Below are 19,100 nucleotides of genomic sequence, written 5' to 3' on the forward strand. Positions count from 1 at the left end.
TTAGTTATAGTTTACATCAACATTGGGGCTTTACTACTGAGCAACACAAAGTAGTGGCATTTCGTTCTTGAATAAGTCTTTTCAAACAAATCATTTAAATGACTGATTTAATGATTCACTCATACATTTTTGCCACCTACTGGCATATCAGTGCAACCCTACAGAAAGTCTTCTAGTCAACAAAAGGTTTTAATAAAAAATTCTCATCAAATTATCATCACGATGCATCTTTTGTCTCTTGTCCTTGTTTTAGTTGACGACACTAAAAAGCTAAACAGCAGGGGGTTTATAATGGGCCAAACCTTTCTTTGGCTTGAGTGGGGCTCCAGGTTTCAGTCTGGCTTTGGGGAAAAGTGAGAGGTATGTCATCACTGACTGCTCATCCACAGCTGGATCAAGAATCTCCTCTGGGGCTATGAGCTTAATAAATTTAATAAAACAAAATAATGATTACAAATTCACAAAATAGGACAACAGAATCACTGAGGATGTTATCAAAATGTACACCAAGTGAATAGATTATTCTGGTTGAACTCACCTGTGGAATTCCAAGCCAGTCATCTGCTTGCTGCATGGCTTCTTTAGTGTTGCTCACCCGATGCACTGCATCCCAGCTCTCCCAGTCAGGACACAAGCCTGCGTAAGCACAAATAATAATTTCGCAAGATGAAAACCTCTGCCAAAAAACACTTTTTCCCAATTAACACATGGAAAAAAAACATGCTAATGGGGAGTTAAAGAAAAACTTGGTTTACCTGGTGCCAGTCCATCCACTAATGCACCAATGGCCTTGCCATCCTGCCAGTCCTGGCTGAAGTTAGTGATTGGCAGTTCAGGGACTTTGTTTTGGATCCATCCCAGAAGCCTCATCTCTGGAGTCAGTTTGGAGACAGAATCGTTTGCCTCATCCTCCCACACCGGGGTGGAGATGGAGTAATGCTGTATCAAGGTCCAAACTAGACCCAGGATCAGCTTCAAATTCCCATCCACTATGGCCTTACTGTCTGTATGGAGACATTGAAGGTGTGTGTCTGTTTGTTCCTTCAAGATGGAGATCTTCTCTTGGTAACATAAGTTTAAAGTAATTTTTTTAAAACATCAAATGCCTTTTGTCATTTAGTCATTACATTTAAACAAGAGAGTTCAAATGGGAACATTGTTTCCGGTCCAGTTCACAGCTAATTGACTGAAGTGCCGTCCCCAATTTGACACTAAAACTCTTTGACCCAATGCCTTCCCTCCCTAATTAGGAAAGGGGCCACAGGAATTCATAGGAAAATCATGGTTTAGTGTCAGTGTGGGAGCAGCAATTCAGTTGTGTGATAATGTCCTTCTGAAGAAATGCTTATGTTTTTCAGGCAACAGGCACAGATTTCTTGACTTTGCTGCTGACCTTCTTGACAAATGAAACCGTTATTTAGACACAATGAAGATGCTAATCACTGGGGTTATTTCAGTATTATTTATAAACCATTAGTTTTTTTTTTTTTTTTAATTAGAATTAGCTTTTATATTTGTTTTAACTTTAGTTTAAGTTTTAGTAATTTGTATTAGTTTCAAAAAAACTTTAGCTTTAAAGGTGCTAAAGAGGATGTTTTGTTTTATACATTTTTGCAATATTACTTGAAACTGTCTTTACTAACAAAAGACTATTTATTAGGTGAACTGAAAGGAATAATATTAATATACATCATCTGTGCACGAGGTAGGGCCTTAAAAACATCAGCCAATCGTTTACGCGATTGGCCCTCTGGCTTGTCAATCACTGCCATGACGTTCCTTGTGAGAGACGAGCGCGGCTGCGCGCTCCAGTAACTTTCCACACTCCACAGGCGCTGCATGCAATGTTTTTGTCAGGAGACAGGAGTAACAACTGCAGATTATGAGTTACCTGCGGTGAGTCCGACATAATGAATCCAAAAAACACGACACAGCGAATGCCGGTGGTAAACACTCGTGTTCCAATACTCGTGCATGAGTTTTGGGAGGCGTTCCTTCAAAGGAGGGGGGATGTTCTTACGCATGTGCTCATTTCAAAAACTCAGTAACAGTCTTTGGTTTCTCAGTCGACGAAAAGATCCTCTTTAGCACCTTTCAAGGATTAGTTCACTTTCAAATTAAAATTACCTTTCAAATTAAAATTACCTTAAGCTTTACTCACACTCAAGCCATCCTAGGTGTATATGACTTTCTTCTTTTTGATGAACACAATTGGAGATATTTTAATAAATAAATGAAATTATAATGGCAGTGAGTGGGATCAATGAGTATGAGCTGAAGAAAGTGTCACCATCCACATCTATCCATCCATCCATCATCCATCCATCCATCATAAACACGGCTCTGGGGGGGTTAATAAAGGCCTTCTGAAGCGAAGCGATGCATTTGTGTAAAAAAAAAGAAAAATCCATATTTAACAAGTTATGAAGTAAAATATCTAGCTTCTGTCAGACCACCTTCCATATTAACTTACAAAGAAAGTGAAAAACTCTCACAGTTCAAAAAGCTTACGCTTCGTCCTACGCCTTCCCTATTCAACTTACGGAAAAAAACTTGACAGACGAGAGGCCAGTTTACACTTTCTTCATAACTTGAATACGGAAGGCGGTCTGGCGGAAGCTAGATATTTTACTTCATAACTTGTTAAATATGGATTTTTTTTGTTTTTTTTTTTACACAAATGCATCACTTCACTTCGCAACCCCCCGGAGCCATGTGGAGTACACGTTTATGATGGATGGATGTGGGTGGAGACTTTCTTCAGCTCATACTCGTTTGGTATCGCTCACTGTCAATATAAAGCTTGGATCGTCAAGATATTTATTAATATATCTCCGACTGTGTTCATCAGACAGAAGAAAGTCATGTACACCTAGGATGGCTTGAGGGCGAGTAAAGCTTGGGGTAATTTTCATTTGAAAGTGAACTAATCTTTTAATTTATTATTATTTTAGGCTTAGTTTGAGTCATTTTAGTATTTCAGTTGCCAAATCAACATTTCTTCTTTTTAATTTCTTTATCTAATATTTATATTTTATTAACCGTTTTATTCAACAGTTACAACCCTGTTAATCACATCATAAATGTCGAAGGGAATTTAAAAACGTTGAATGTTTTAAGCAATACTTTACTGTAACCAAATGAATACATGATGTTAACCGATATGGTTTAATAACCTCAGCTTCTGTCAGCCAGAAGCATTGTTAATAGCATAAAGACAATTATACTCAATATTTAGTGTAATTAGTATAATTAGAGGTGAATTATGGCTTGTTCATTCTAACACTACATGCGTTTAATTTAAGGGAAGTATAAACTCTGATTATTTCACCATAGCCCCGTTTATCTGCTCAATAAGCACTTTTATTTTTTACTCAATATATATATATATACCAAATTAATAATTTGTCACAGTCCCTATGGTGTTTCTGTTTATATAAAACAAACCTGATCATAAGTCTTTCATAGCATTCATTCTCTCCAACTCATCTTTATTCTTATTTAACTGGTCTTGTACATATTTTCATACCTCACATTAAAACAGCAGATAGCTTTATTATGAACTTTATCTTATTATTCAGGAACAAGATCTTTAAAAGAGATCTTGTTTCTGAGATCTTTTGCTGTAAATCTTTGCAAACACCTTCTTCTGAAAGAGTTCAGGCAGGTTGTAACTTACCTATAGACACCAACTTAACCTTTTCATGATCCAAAAACTCCAGAGCCACCGAAACATTGTCTAGCTTGAGCTGTCTGAAGGTGGGTCGGATGTGGTACTTTCTAAACATCCTCTTATGGCTCAGGACCTCCAGCAGCGAGATAAGGACAAGGCCATCGCTCAGATCAAACTTAAGATCGCTGATCTGCAGCTCCACAGACCTCAGGTGTTCATTGCACCAGCGTGTGAAGGTGTTCTTCTGTATCTTTTTCCATGGGGCATCATCTGCCAGGTTGATTGCAGCTGCAGTAACACTATCTTTAAAGTCACCCATCGCTCTCTCTGATCAGTGCGGAGTCCGAAAGCTTTTATACCAAACTAAGAAGAAGCATGAAGCTTTCATGTAGCTTTGCTGGTGGTGGGAGTGCCTTACAACCCCCAATTCTGGCCCATAATTATGATTATACAGCGCCTCAGAGAGCTGTTTTTACTCTGACATTAACCGTGTCATCATGCCGCAGCCCCACATCGTGCAAAGGAATAATAAAAACAGATTCTAGTTACATCAGTGCTTGAAGAATGTATTTACTCTGAAGACAGAGGTCAGAAACAGGATCCTCAGGCCTGGGGAATTCAGCTAATTCCCACCTGAAGCCAGATGAACGTCTGACATCACTGTTGCTGATAACCTTATCGCTGGTGACGTTACATTTCATTTACTCCAGAATAAACTGAGCGTATTATTGCCAGAGCTCTTTTGATCGGGGCACGTCCTCATATTTCCCATGCGGTACCAAGGAGGGATGACTCATTGGGGCGGACTGCATTACACCATGGAAGCGTGTGCCTTTGGCTGCAGGTTTATTACAATCTTGGTTATGAGGCCATTATTTAGTGGGAGTGTGCCCAGAATTGTTTTGGTTTTTTTTTTTAGTCTATACTGGAAATCTTAACACTTTACAATAAGGTTTTTAGTGCTTGGTATCCATTTTACAATTTGATTCGATTCTGATTCACAAGCTCTTAATTTGATTCATTTCTATTATAAATGTCCACTTTGTTTACATATTCTTACACATAGAAAGAAATATAAGGCAGTGATTCATTAAAAGAACTAGCTCATGAGAGTTATTTCCGGAATCTGACTACACTGGTTGTGGTGTTTGTTTTTGATTTACTAAAAAAAAAAAAAAAAAACAGACTCAGAATCATTTGTCTCAAGAATCAGAAGTTGAATAACAAGAGTTCAGTACATGGAAATGACATACAGTGAGTTTCAAACTCCATTGTTTCCTCCTTCTTATATAAATCTCATTTGTTTAAAAGACCTCCAAAGAACAGGAGAATCTCAACATAACACCGACTGTTACGTAACAGTCGGGATCATTAATATGTATGACCCCAATATTTGCATATGCCAGCTCATGTTCAAGGCATTAGACAAGGGCAGAACGTCTGGATGTGCACAGCTGAATCATCAGACTAGGTAAGCAAGCAAGGACAACAGCGAAAAATGGCAGATGGAGCAATAATAACTGACATGATTCATGATTATATGATATTTTTAGTGATATTTGTGAATTGTCTTTCTAAATGTTTCGTTAGCATGTTGCTAATGTACTGTTAAATGTGGTTAAAGTTACCATCGTTTATTACTGTATTCACAGAGACAAGAGAGCCGTCACTATTTTCATTTTTAAACACTTGCAGTCTGTATAATTCATAAACACAACTTCATTCTTTATAAATCTCTCCAACAGTGTGTAATGTTAGCTTTAGCCACGCAGCATAGCCTCAAACTCATTCAGAATCAAATGTAATGCATTCAAATAAATACTATATTCACATGATCCGATGTATGCATGCAGCATGCACGACAAACATCTTGTAAAGATCCATTTTGAGGGTTATATTAGCTGTGTGAACTGTTTTTATGCTGTTCAAGGAAAGCGTGAGCTCCGGGGCGGGGGAGCGGGAGATTTAAAGGGCACCTATTATGCCCCTTTTTACAAGATGTAATATTGGTCTTGGGTGTCCCCAGAATGTATATGTGAAGTTTCAGCACAAAATACCCCACAGTTAATTTATTATAACCATTTGAAAATGTCATTTTTGGGGCCTGTTTTAAAAAGAGCTGTTTTGGTGTGTACCACCTTAAATATAAATGAGCTGCATATCCCCGCCCTGCCTTTGGATGAGGACGTAACTTGCATACCTATGGCAATAAACAGTCGGTGGAAGCAGAATGGCTGAGAGTGAGAGACCCGCTGTTTTGTATGGCATTCAGCCGTACATGTTTGAACCGGAATCAGACCCAGATGATGAAGAGACTCCGGCAGAAGAAACACAATTGAGAATGGAGCAGGACGTCTCTGAATGGTTATTTGATACATTTATGTACTTATAGAGTTTTAATCGCATCCCCTTTGCAATTATGGATGTGCAACACACACACACACACACACACACACACACAGTGATAACGTTCGCGCAATTTTTTGAAACTACAAACACAAATACTGTGATAACGTTTGCTAAGTACAAACGAAATTATATTTATGCGAGGGAACGGTTGCGTCATGTTGACATTACTTGTCGTACAGGTGCTTATGTGGCAAATGTGAGAAGATGGCTACAGAACCAGAAAATATATGGTGCAGGGAGATAGAACAGGTATTAATTTATTTACATTTGTAATTGTTGCAAAAAATAATACGTGACATAAAACTGTCTGACGCTATTTGTTGTATCAAAGGTTACAAGATGGATGAAACAACTTCAAGTCACTCCATCATGTATGGTAGACCATCCCGGAAAACATACAGTTTTTAATACAATATCTGTAAAAAAATATATATATATATATATATATATATATATACGTGTGGATACACACTATACAAACAAGGTTTAAATTATATACACAGACATTCTACGACGACAACAACAACTTTAGACGCATTTGTTATTGAACTGGCTGACATCGACTGAAATGACTATTTGCTCAAAAAACATTAAATACACTTACTTCTTCTGGAGGTGACGTTGGATCGCGAACAGTAGGCAACGATCCACACTTGAGGATTAACTTTGAAGCAAGACCTGCTTTGAATTGACCCTCGTTCTCAAAACAGTCGGTCAAAAAATGATTCGCGCAAACATAAACGTATTTTGGAATTTTGAGTGGCGCCTTTCCTTCGTAAATAAAATCCATCCACTGCGTTTTCAGTGGCTCTGATGTCGGAAGTAAGTGAAAACTACTATGTTCATTATTACATCCCACAACAGAACACTTATGTTTCTTAGGAGACATTACCGGCTGTCGTTGAAACAATGGAGGATGGTTGACCGATCACCGAGGGCGGGGTCTATGCCAAAACCAGATTGTCAATCAAACCACGTGGGTGGGGCTTAGCGCAATTCTACGTCACAGTGAGAGCAATCTTAGAACAGGGCGTTCTGAGATAGTGCTTATGAATTATTGAGATTGTAAAAAAACCACTGGGTGGATTTTTCTCATTCTAGGGTGGTTTTGCTCACACACTGCCAACACACATTTATGGTCAAACACCATGTAAAAGTGAATTTTGCATAATAGGTGCCCTTTAAAGGGGCCGCAACCTATATATCGGTGCATAGTTAATGATGCCCCAAAATAGGCAGTTAAAAAAATGAATTAAAAAAAATCTATGGGGTATTTTGAGCTGAAACTTCACAGACATATTCAGGGGACACCTTAGACTTATATTACATCTTTTAAAAAGAAGTTCTAGGGCACCTTTAAATGTTTGCCCAACATGCTGGGCAGTTTTATTTAACCCAACTATCGTTTAAAATTACTAGATGGCTGGATTAAAATGAACCCCAAACAGGTTGGAAATTAAAAATCAGACACAAAGTTACTAGAGGGAACAATAATAATCAAAAGGTTAAAATTTATTAATAAGCAATTTAATAAATGTTTATTGTTTAATTATTATTCATTAAACATTAATAAATTAATTTATTAAACATTAACATCACATTTGTAGTTCATTTTAAGCAAGCAATACAGTAATTTTTAGCTGAGTTAAATAAAACTACCCAGCAGGTTGGGCAAACATTTAACCCAACCACTGGGTTTTGTCGATTTTCAACCAACTTGGGTTGTTTTTAACCCAGCATTTTTTTTAGAAAGTAGAATTGGTTGTGCTGTATGTTTTTAATTCATTAAAAAGAACTGGCATAAGAGATGTTTGTTTGTGAATTAGACTACAACAGTCAAATTGTATATTGTAAGGTCAATTGAATAAATTTTTTGCTATAAAAAGACCACGTACCATGAAATAAAAACAACAAATATTGGTCATATTATTGCATTACATTCAATACAGGCTGCAAACTCATTCATAAAATATGATTTCTTTTTCTGTGCTGTTAATAAGCTATGAACAAACATATTACATTATCCTATATGAATACTGTATATGCTGTAAAAATTGTTTATTGCTAGTTAATGGTACCTAATACATTAACTAATGTTAACAAATTGACCCTATTGTAAAGTGTTATCGAAATGAAATCCATCTGATATGCATAAAGGATTTACACAGGGCTGAAGTTCACTTTTGCTTATTTATTGCAATTAGCATGTTTGTTAGATCAGGTAGTTTTTCCTTAAATTTCTGTACAAGGAATAATAAACAACATAATAAATCAAACACTCTATTATAGGTCACTTTAGGACAAATTAGCACTCTAATGTCCTAAGTGAACAGTGATTATTTTCATCATCATCATCATCATCATTAATATGTCAAATCCTTATCACAATAAAGTACAGTGCATAGACTAATCACTAATGGCTTTGTATAAGGTGCAAGGACACATACACATTACATGGCGGATTTAGGCATTTAAGTCACAGAATGCATGAACAAGTTAAAACTTAAATGGATGCATCATGTCTCGAATATGTTATTGCAGTGGGATTTGCAATTCTCAATTAATTCTCATGGATGGTATACGTTTGTTTATCTGATGCTACGTTATATAAGGCAATTCACTAAGTGTTTGTTTGGCAAAGCAACAGTGTTCAATAAAATACCTGTTATTAGCCAGGTACTTCAAATGCTATGCATACAGAATGTCAAATTTAAAAAATATATATGTATATGGTGGTGCAACTGAGGGAATGCTGTGATATTATTATTCTAAGGCCGTCGATATTTGAGTAGAAAGTTGCATTTAAACACTTTTTACTCAAACTAACACCACACAGACTAAAAGGACACAAATGTCAACACATCTGAGAAAGATCGACAAGGTATGCATGTCACGGTGTGTGTGCTTGTTACTGGTTCATCACGATGTTCATTTTGAGGTCTTTGAAAGCAAATACCCCGTCACAGCAATGGTTACAGCAGCAACGGGCATCCACCTGATCCATTTTCCCTGCAAGAACAAACATGACAAGAGATGACGTCATCTGGAGCACCGCATCAACAAACAGAACATGTTTACAATCAGGGATGCACATGAGCTGAGACGGGGACACAAAAGCCACAAGGATGGGGCGCGGAGAAACAGTGGTCAGGACACACAAGACAAGGACAGCAGAAGACATACGGTGGAGGACAGAGAGAGCCGGGATGCCTCAGAGCTACGCTGGAAAACTACAACCTACAAAATGGAGTTCGTCAGAAACACTTGTTAGTGCGCGTCTTATAATACAAAGCGGACCTGTAGTAGAGAAACAGAAGCATTTTGCAAATGACCGGACAGTTTTTGGAAGCTTAAGCAGAGAATCGTTTAGTGGTCATGCATAGCCCTGAGGATGATGAATGCTTAAGCAGAGGAATGAGACGGGACAGGAGCACTGTGTACCTTTCTACCACAATGGGCCCAAGCACCAATACAGCAAAGCCAGGACAAGGCCGATGGCTACGGCTAGGATGGGCTGCAATAAAGACAGCTAAAGGAGGGAAGGGAGTGATTACTGAATGAGTGGCTTGTGTTTATGTGCGTTATTATTGGACAGGTGAATCTTACTACCATCAAAACAAGGAAATCAAAAGGTGAAGTGTGTAATTGTTTCATTGTTAAAACACTTCCCCTTTCCCAGAGATAACGCCAATGTTTGTTTAAATGCGACATGCCAACTTCTGGTTTAACCAATGATGTGAAGCAGCAAGCCTTTGCCATCTCTCAGTGGTTTATCATGGAAATTTGGAATTATTTGAAGTTTATATATTTTTTTTTATATTATTTTATATAAATAAATTAATGATTTAATAATAATTAAAACATTAAAAAAAATCTTAAATGACTTGCTTTGTTAAAATAATTTATTATCAAGACAAAAAAAATAAATAAAAATAAAATAAAAATAAAAATGAATGTGCATGAAACTCACAAAAATATTAAAAATATTAATTCTTCCTCATTTTTGTTTTGGTGGCATGTTCGGGAAATATTCTGCATGTATTTTATGTCGTCACATGGAATTCTGGGTAAAAAACCTTATGTATTCTGTATTATACTTTGCACTTATTTTACAAATTTACATATAACACATGCTTGATTTTAATTCCTCTTTTTATTATGGCGAGTGTCAATTTTGGACCCTGGGTAGAAAATTTATTGGAAATTAAAGCTGTGAATCTCTTTTCCTCGAATTCTTTTATTAATAATAATTATTTTAATAATAATCACAATATAGCTTTTTTTGTTATTAAAAATAAGAACAAAGATGCAAATAACAAAAAGTAGAACAAATATAATATAAGAAAGAAACAAATTAAGTTAACCGTGCTTTTTTTTTTTTTTTTTTTTTTTCCATTTTATATCTTAACAGAAGCATTCAAGTAAGAAAGAAAAAATCAAATGTAAAAAATAACCACTGCAGTTTTTAGGGTTTTCATTACAAATAAATTGATTATTATTAAAGCTACAAAAGTAGTTGAGTCAAGAACAGTGAGGAATTACCTTATTTCTTTTATTGTTTGATAAACATTGAGACAGACGACAGAAGGTTTATTATTAAAGGGATAGTTCACCCAAAAATAAAAAAATCTGTCCTCATTTACTCACCCTAAATTTGTTCTAAACCTGTATGAGTTTTTTCTTCTGTTGAAAACAAAAGAAGATATTCTGAAAAATGTGGGTAACCAAACAGTTGCTGGTAATCACTGACTTCCACAGTATCAAAAAAATACTATGGAAGTCAAAGGGGACCAGAAAATGTTTGGTTACCGATTTTCTTCATAATATCTTATTTTATGTACAACAGAAGAAAGAAACTCATACAGTTTTAGAACAAATTTAGGGTGAGTAAATGAGGACAGAATTTTTATTTTTGAGCAAACTATCCCTTTTAAGAACTAATGCACGGATCTAATATAATGTTACACATCAGATGTTTTCCCCAACTGTTAACCAAACGTTCACTTAAGACATAACAGATTATGTTTGTGAATACTCACCGAGACAATTCTGTGTGTATCCGACCATCCAAGCGCAATACACCGCAAAAAAAAAAAAAAAAAACTTTTTGTCTTTCTGTGTGCGCGCTTGGGGTGTTTCAGTCCCCGCGAGTAAGATCTTTTTCACGGCTTATTGCGTTTAATAACTCTTTTAACGTCAAGCGTGTCCTGCACTTTACTTTCTCATTCATGCATGTTCTTTTCAGAAAAAAAGAAACCGAAACATCAGACGCAAAGCTTTGCTTCCATTGGACATACGCAAATTTTTATTAATATATAATATGTTTATTTACCTTTATTTAACTTTATTTAGCCTATGTATTTAGTACATAATATCTATGATAGGCCTTTTTAATTACATTTTTTTTTTTAAATAGTTTCATTTGTTTTTATCCATAGATGCAGGATCATTCACATCAGCATCGTAAAAACGATTAAATTCCACTGCTCTACTGGAAACAGTCTGCAACTGCATTTGGTGTTGTTATTGGCCACAGAAATTACACACTTCATCTTTAGGCTATACAAAATTTTTAAACAAGCTGTGGAAGTTTATTGTCAAACAAACGATGCTATGTTTTTCCATCTTAGATTTCAAGGGCAAACAACGCCACAAAATATGCGCTCTTTCCTCTTGAACTGTCCCTATTGTCAGTGCCCCTGTTGTTGAACATCAGCATTACATGGATTGAAAACTCACATGGTTGTCTTTGTCCTGCAGAAGCCTCAGGCGCTCTTGGCTCTGCTGCAGCTCCAGACTGATGGAGCTTTTCTCTTCCTCTATATTCTCATACTTCTCCCTGAGGCCCGAAAGCTCTGCCTGGATCTCCTCATACTGAGAGTGAAAAAGAGAGAGAGAGTAGAAACCTTTCACAAGGAGCAATGAGCCTAGTCAATAACACACACACACACACTCTGTGTATCCGGGGGCCATGTCTTTTTTTAGGTGCAGAGCTCTTTTGTGACATGCCTGCTAATGAGTCTCAGGCAGTTCTACTTTCTTTCTCAACTATGGTGGGAATAACCTCTTTCTGCAGTTCTTTGATCCTGCTATTGCTTTGCTCCAGCTGGCTAGTGTCTCTCTGGTGTTCCTCCTGCAGGACGCTCAGCCGTTTCTCCAGGTCCACCTGCGTCTTCTCCAGGGTCTTGACTGTGTTGCTCAGACTTGTGGTCTGTTTCTTGGAGCTGAGGCAGAATGCAGGTTCAGAGTCCAGATAGATTACGTCATTACATAACAAGTCTGCAAAAGGATCTTTTTTCCAGTTTAAAGATGAAGTGTAGGGCTGGGTATTGACACAGATTTCACGATTCGATTCAATTTCGAGTCAGAAGCACTTGATTTCATTTGATTCCGATTTGATTCAATTTAATATTGATTCATTTGGAAATACAGTCAAACCAAAAAATATTCAGACACTAGATATCATTTATTATATATATTTTTTTACTAGTGGGTTCAGGACACTATAGTTCATTTATGTAAGTGAGGATAGCAAAATAAAGTAAACTGACCTATTATACCCAAAAATTCTTCATACAGTGGACTACCAGTAAAATTGATAAAAATTTGGAACCAAAAATTATTCAGACACTTTGACCTGACCATGTTTTGCTTAAGATCAAGACTGTACATCACGTACAGTATGTTCATTTTTCTTAAAGGAAAAAAATCTTAAAGGGTTAGTTCACCCAAAAATGAAAATTATTCCATAATTCACTCACCCTCAAACCATCCCAGGTGTATATATCCATCTTCTTTCAGACAAACACAATCAGAGTTATATTAAAAATATTCTTGCTTGATTTCTAAGCTTTATAATGGGATTTCAAAATTTTGAAACCCAAAAAAGCATATCCGGCTCCAGGGGTTAATAAAGGCCTTCTGAAGTCAATGTGTTTTTGTAAGAAAAATATCAATATTTATAACCTTATAGATTATAATCAAATAATAATAAAAGTCATGTCTTTAATGACATTACACTTGCAACATACAGTAAATTTTAGTCTGTTACTCACACACACACACAAAAGTCACGCAACGACATGAGTAAATAATGCAAAAAATTACATTTTTGGGTGAACTACATATACCTTTAAGATTACTGAGATGTATAAACATTGTAAAAATGGTCTCTTTCAGCACCATGACACAGCAACACTGACTCAACCAATAGTGCAAGTTTAGGGTGGGAATTTGTTTGAAAACAATTTGCAATTACATTTGGTGCTTCTAGTGGCACGGAAATGACACACTTCACCTTTAAATTAGCTGTAGCTGATACCACTAAGGACAGACCTGTCCAGCTCTTTCTCCAGCTGCTGTTGTTTCTTCAGTAGCTGTTCCTTCTCTGAGCGCAGGGTGCTGCTCTCACTCTGCAGGCTGATCTTCTCTTTCTGCTGTTTATCAGCCAGCTGCTCTCTCTCTGACCTCAGAGACGCACACTCCCTCCTCAGGCTCTCACAGTCCTTCTGCAGCCGCTCCAGCTCGCTCGCTGCATCACACACACACACACACGATTAAAAAAAAATACCCAAAGACATGCACACAAACTCACAGATACAGCACATGTGCATGAACACACACACAAACTGACTCACGACGCTACTCTGTTACATAATGGTGGAAGTGATGTGAGAAATGTGAGTCATCTTCTGAATATCTGTCGGATTACTGCAAACACTGCCGTGACTGTTGTTTGATGAACCTAGGGCTTGATTTGTAACCTCCACAAACACATTATGTTCCTCATTCATCAGGTTTCTGAGAAAGGAGAACCACTTTCTAATAGATAATGAATGTGCAAAAGATATAAAAAAAAGCCTTACTTTAATTGGGGGAAAAAAACAGGAATTTAGCATGGTGATGCTAAAGTTATGTGATTTTTATTTCATTTCATTTTATCTTTTTTTTTTTTTTTTTTTTTTTTCACTGAAATGTTTAATTAATTTTTTATATGAAATTAATTTGAATTTATTTTTTATAAGAAATATGAGTTTTCTGATTAATTTTTAAAATGAACACTTTCAACAATGTACAATAATGTTTGCATTATCATCATTATTATTAGTATAAAAATCTCAGAAAATTCATATTTGTTAATGCTAATTTTAACATTTTTTTTTACTATTTTTAAACAAACAATTATTTTTTAATTATATTATTAAATATTATTTATTATTATTTATATTATTATTATTATTATTATTATTATTATTTTAACAACAACAATAGAAATTAAATCCAATATTCACATTAATGTGGCAGTATAAATATAAGTTTAAATAATGAATTTGCATTTGTTGATGTTGACGTTCTCACATGATTTCATGATTTTTACCAATTAAAGAAACCCATTTTTAAATGAACACTTTAAACAATGTACAATAATGTTTGCATTATCATTATTTTTATTATCATTATAATAAAAATCTGAGAAAATTCATATTTGTTAATGCTAATTTGATAAGTCATATTTACTATTTTTAAGAGGTATGGATTATTTGTTTTTAATGCATTATTAACAACAACAATAAAATAAAATAATTAATAATTAAAATAAAATTAATCCAATATTCACATTAATGTGCTAGTATAAATGGAAGTTTAAATATTAATGCATTTGCATTTTGGTTTAGAAAAATACACGGATGAGAAATGTTGACATTCTCACAAGATTGCATGATTTTTACCAATTAAAGAATCCCATTTTAAAATGTAGGATTAAAATTTTGCAGGCCAGTCCGTTGTGAGGTCTGTGGGGTTGTAAGTACCTTGCTGTTTGGCAGCTCTGTCTCTCTGCTGGTTCTGCTGTTGGTGACTGGCCTGCACACTGTCAAGCTCACGCTCGTATTTGTTTGCAGCCAACTGCCATTTCTCCAGCTCAGAAGTTAGCGTTGCTAGGTTCCCTTTCAGCGCGCTGACCTCATGCTCTCGCTCGGCCGCCGTTTTCTCCATAGTGCGGCGCAACACCTGCACTTCCTCCTGAGCCGCGTGCGCTTCCTGTCGCATGCTGAAGACCGCGCTGTCCTTCTGATCCCTGAGATTCTCCATGTCATCCTGCAGCTTTTGGAGCTGAGCTGAATGCACATGTAGACACAAATAAAGACCGTTTGGTATAATACATTGTTAAGTAATCACTTGAGACATACACAACCTCCTTCTCTTACTCTGCAAGACCTTTATCTGTTTTGCGGACTCCTCTGCCTGCTGCTTATTGGCTCTTTTCTCCTCCTCCAATAGACCTGTAATACACAGCACGAGCCATCAGGGGGACCCAATGAGCATGACTGCCATTACAAATCATTTTAAATGCTCACAGGCTTACTCAGATATCCATATAATAACATTAATGTATTATTTAATTTTTATAATCATTTAATAATCAAAATAATAAAAACACATGTAGTGAGGCAAAGTTGAGTGTTGATCTAGGATCAGTTTTGTATGTATAAGACCTACACACAATGAACAAACACAAATACAAAGTCCTCTCTTTACCTTGGAGTTCGACACACTTGTGTTTGCCCGAGTTGGCCTGTTCATTGGCCTCCTGCAGTTCCTGGTTCAGTCGCTGGATGACCTTCTCAGACTCACTGGCCTCCACAGTGCTCCTGCTCAGCTCATCTGGAGAAATGATTACATTATCTAATGAGAACTATTACATGCATAATTAGACACTATTATGGTGCTCTGCTGTCAGATAATCACTCTTTCATCAACAGTTAATGGGTGATCTGTGTCTTTATCTCTTTATCAGCATCAATGAGTTGCATTTCAACTTCGCCGGACTGTTCTGCCCTCTGACGAAGTGCAAACCCTGTCTCCAAAGGTTAATTAAATCAGAATGAATCGCATGGTAATTTCCCTGGAGGTCAGAAAATGGGCCTATTGCATGAATTAATAACTTGACTCAGAATAGATCCATCCTAAAAACATAATGTCATCAGTACGGTTTAAACTGGGATCTGCGAAAAGGATGGCCGGGGTTTCAATAAAGCTGCCATTTGAATAAAAGTTTTAAACGTTCTAATGTTACACAACGCCATTTCATAATGAATCAGAAAAGTTTTTAAACTTCTATGAGAAAACGTTCATACGGATTTTTAATTATTTATGAAAGATCCGTTGCTCTCTCTGCAAAAGTTGCGTTTACTGGCTGCAATTTAGTTTGCCTAAACTTAGAAACAAACCTGCTCCTCTTGCTGAAAACCAGGCCATTTTATCAAATGCTCCAGAAAGATATGACCTCATCTTACAAACTCAAGGGTGTATACCATAAATGGGCATATCAAGGACATATCATTGCGATCAGAGACACGTAATTCCAGAAAATTGAACTTCACATGCCTTGCTTAGATGACGAAGCTAAAATAGTGAAATCCTGTGCAGGCCAAGGCATTAACGTTTCATGAGGTTTTGCGGTGGGTAATGTTTATTGAACGCCATTCTGCATCAAGAACTCAATCTCTCAGCAAAGTACCAGGGCACATAGGAATGCTTTGGCCTAATTTATTTTTGAGTGTGTGGAAGAGGAAGACAGACAGACAGGAAGACACCGTCAGATGGACAAAATATCTTCTGAAAGGACTAGGCTGGAAAACTGTCCCATCACAACTAATGATGACAAAACTGCCATGCATGATTACATTTGGTTACATTTTTGTAAAATTTCTTTTGTTTGGAAGAAAAGGTTTTATTCATTGCACTTGAACTGTCGATGAGCACTGAGGTATTTAGTTACAGACATAAAATGTCAGAAATTTCATGTTAAACTTAATAAAAATGCATAATTATTTTTTTTAATTAATGAATGCAACTTTTTTTACAAAAATATATTACAAAGAATGAAACCCTATTGCTCACAAGTAACTCAGTAAAACTTTACATAGTCAGTCAATCATTAGACAACAGTACCTTGACAAACTCTATGTATAATAATAAAAAACAAGGTTTAATATCCTCTAAATGCCTATAGAGACAGTAAAGCGCTATATTTTAGTTCAGAACACTTCAGCAAATAACTATAGAAACTCAAAAGCAATAAAGTGTTTTTACCTTTGATCAGAGACACTTTATTAATAGGATCTTTCAGCTTCTGCTCCTCCATTGTTTCCCCCACTGTGACAAAGCACGAGAGCAATTATTTTAATGTCACTTTAAAATATTAACTTCAGATATTTTTTTAGATATCAAAGTTTAGATATTTGATTGAAACGTAAAGATATTTTAATATTAATTTCCAGGTGATGCCAATTATGACTCAGCTAGTTAATGAGGCGGAAAACTAAATAAAATAATCACAGATTTCCAAAAAAGGCAATAAATTTGTAGGGAAATAAACGCAATTCTCAATCTTTTCCAGTTTTAAACGTCAAATTATAGCTTACACTCAAAACATAACGTCATGCCAGTTATATAATACAGCTTAGCATCATTGTATCAATTAGGAAAATTACTCATCACCCTTAAGTCTGAGGACTAAAAACAGATGCCATTACCTGTAGACTTGTGATGTCACTTGTGTCGGTGCCGAAATAGAGCTGCAATATTCAGGCTTCTTTAACTATCGATTCGCTCTGGTGATGAGAACTGGACGAGTCCATTCTGAAGGGCGGGGGACACAGACGCATCCAAATATCGTGTCTGGGGGTTCGCTTGGCAAAACAAGGCAGTAACTGTTGAGTGGAGATGAATGAGATAACGCTATAAGAGTGCTGCTGAAGTATATTGTACTCTGAGGGGTCGTTGTCTTTGTGGAAATTATTTGTATGCCTCGTCATGTGACGCCTTCCCCCCGCAGGTGGTGGTCTGGAGGTCTCGCTCACATGGGCATACAAGCGTCCTGAGGCATCTAAAAAGAGGCTGCAGCTGCATGGTAGAATACACTCAGGCCCATTGTTTCACTCGTTAGGGCGTCTCTTATGTAAAAAAACTGTTAACAATAGTGGTCATTCGTGCTTGTATCAGTGCCAACCAAAGCACTGTGATTTCAGTCAATTATATTATTAGTTGCATATCAAAATGTCAATCCACTTTGGCTGTCATTTGAAGGTTCACTATTCAATAGAAAACATGCAAAATGCACCATTGACCACTAAAATATACATGCATTTCTTGCTAGTAATGGATTATGGTCATTTATTTGTTTGTCTAGATGTAATCAAATCGCTGATTTTTAGTGCTGGATCCTCAAATTTTAAAGGTGCCATCGAATTGAAAATTGAATTTACCTCGGCATAGTTGAATAACAAGAGTTCAGTACATGGAAATGACATACAGTGAGTCTTAAACTCCATTGTTTCCTCCTTCTTATATAAATCTCATTTGTTTAAAAGACCTCCGAAGAACAGGCGAATCTCAACATAACACAGACTGTTACGTAACAGTCGGGATCATTAATATGTATGACCCCAATATTTGCATATGCCAGCCCATGTTCAAGGCATTAGACAAGGGCAGCCAGTATTAACGTCTGGATCTGTGCACAGCTGAATCATCAGACTAGGTAAGCAAGCAAGAACAATAGCGAAAAATGGCAGATGGAGCAATAATAACTGACATGATCCATGATAACATGATATTTTTAGTGATATTTGTAAATTGTCTTTCTAAATGTTTCATTAGCATGTTGCTAATGTACTGTTAAATGTGGTTAAAGTTACCATTGTTTCTTACTGTATTCACAGAGACAAGAGAGACGTTGCTATTTTCATTTTTAAACACTTGCAGTCTGTATAATTCATAAACACAACTTCATTCTTTACAAATCTCTCCAACAGTGTAGCATTATCCGTTAGCCACGGAGCACTATCAAACTCATTCAGAATCAAATGTAAACATCCAAATAAATACCATACTTACGCGATTAGACATGCTGCATGATGAACACTTTGTAAAGATCCTTTTTTAGGGATATATAAGCTGTGTGCAGTGTTGCCAGATCTCGCGAGACAAATAAGCAACCAGGCCTGTGAAAACA

At 36.3% G+C, this 19,100-nt stretch overlaps 2 protein-coding genes across 5 annotated transcripts in view; both read right to left on the reverse strand.

Annotated features, from left to right (window-relative positions):
* flnb (filamin B, beta (actin binding protein 278)) overlaps positions 1–4,293 on the reverse strand; it is a 27,427-nt gene extending 23,134 nt beyond the window's left edge. For 2 of the 3 annotated variants that reach the window (XM_048177275.1, XM_048177276.1), the window contains exons 1-4: positions 3,680–4,292; positions 756–1,004; positions 539–636; positions 303–420 (exon numbers count right to left, since the gene is read on the reverse strand). In XM_048177275.1, coding sequence (XP_048033232.1) covers positions 303–420; positions 539–636; positions 756–1,004; positions 3,680–3,992 — 778 coding nt within the window. In that variant the 5' untranslated portion in view covers positions 3,993–4,292. Of the gene's footprint in view, positions 1–302; positions 421–538; positions 637–755; positions 1,005–3,679 lie in introns of all 3 variants that reach the window. The other variant, XM_048177274.1, reaches the window with a different exon arrangement.
* Positions 4,294–8,253: 3,960 nt separating this feature from the next.
* slmapb (sarcolemma associated protein b) lies at positions 8,254–17,756 on the reverse strand. Of its 2 annotated transcripts, XM_048178829.1 has the most exons (10): positions 17,620–17,756; positions 17,177–17,239; positions 15,620–15,745; positions 15,289–15,363; positions 14,893–15,198; positions 13,418–13,613; positions 12,147–12,306; positions 11,822–11,956; positions 9,524–9,611; positions 8,254–9,091 (listed from the first exon to the last, which is right to left on the reverse strand). In XM_048178829.1, exons 2-9 carry the CDS (start codon positions 17,226–17,228, stop codon positions 9,528–9,530), a joined length of 1,134 nt encoding a protein of 377 aa, XP_048034786.1. In that variant the 5' UTR covers positions 17,229–17,239; positions 17,620–17,756; the 3' UTR covers positions 8,254–9,091; positions 9,524–9,527. The 2 variants fall into 2 exon arrangements, with proteins under 2 accessions (XP_048034786.1, XP_048034787.1); XM_048178830.1 differs by lacking the exon at positions 9,524–9,611.
* Positions 17,757–19,100: the final 1,344 nt, after the last annotated feature.

This window comes from Megalobrama amblycephala, linkage group LG24, assembly GCF_018812025.1.
Source record: "Megalobrama amblycephala isolate DHTTF-2021 linkage group LG24, ASM1881202v1, whole genome shotgun sequence".
Taxonomy (NCBI): Eukaryota; Metazoa; Chordata; class Actinopteri; order Cypriniformes; family Xenocyprididae; genus Megalobrama; species Megalobrama amblycephala.

Coding starts and splice junctions, on each gene's coding strand:
- slmapb (XM_048178829.1), bottom strand. CDS start 17,228: ATGGAGGAGCAGAAGCTGAAAGATCCTATTAATAAAGTGTCTCTGATC. Junction 15,364..15,619: donor CAAGTGTGTCGAACTCCAAG/GTAAAGAGAGGA, acceptor TGTGTATTACAG/GTCTATTGGAGGAGGAGAAA. Junction 15,199..15,288: donor ACAGATAAAGGTCTTGCAGA/GTAAGAGAAGGA, acceptor ATGTGCATTCAG/CTCAGCTCCAAAAGCTGCAG.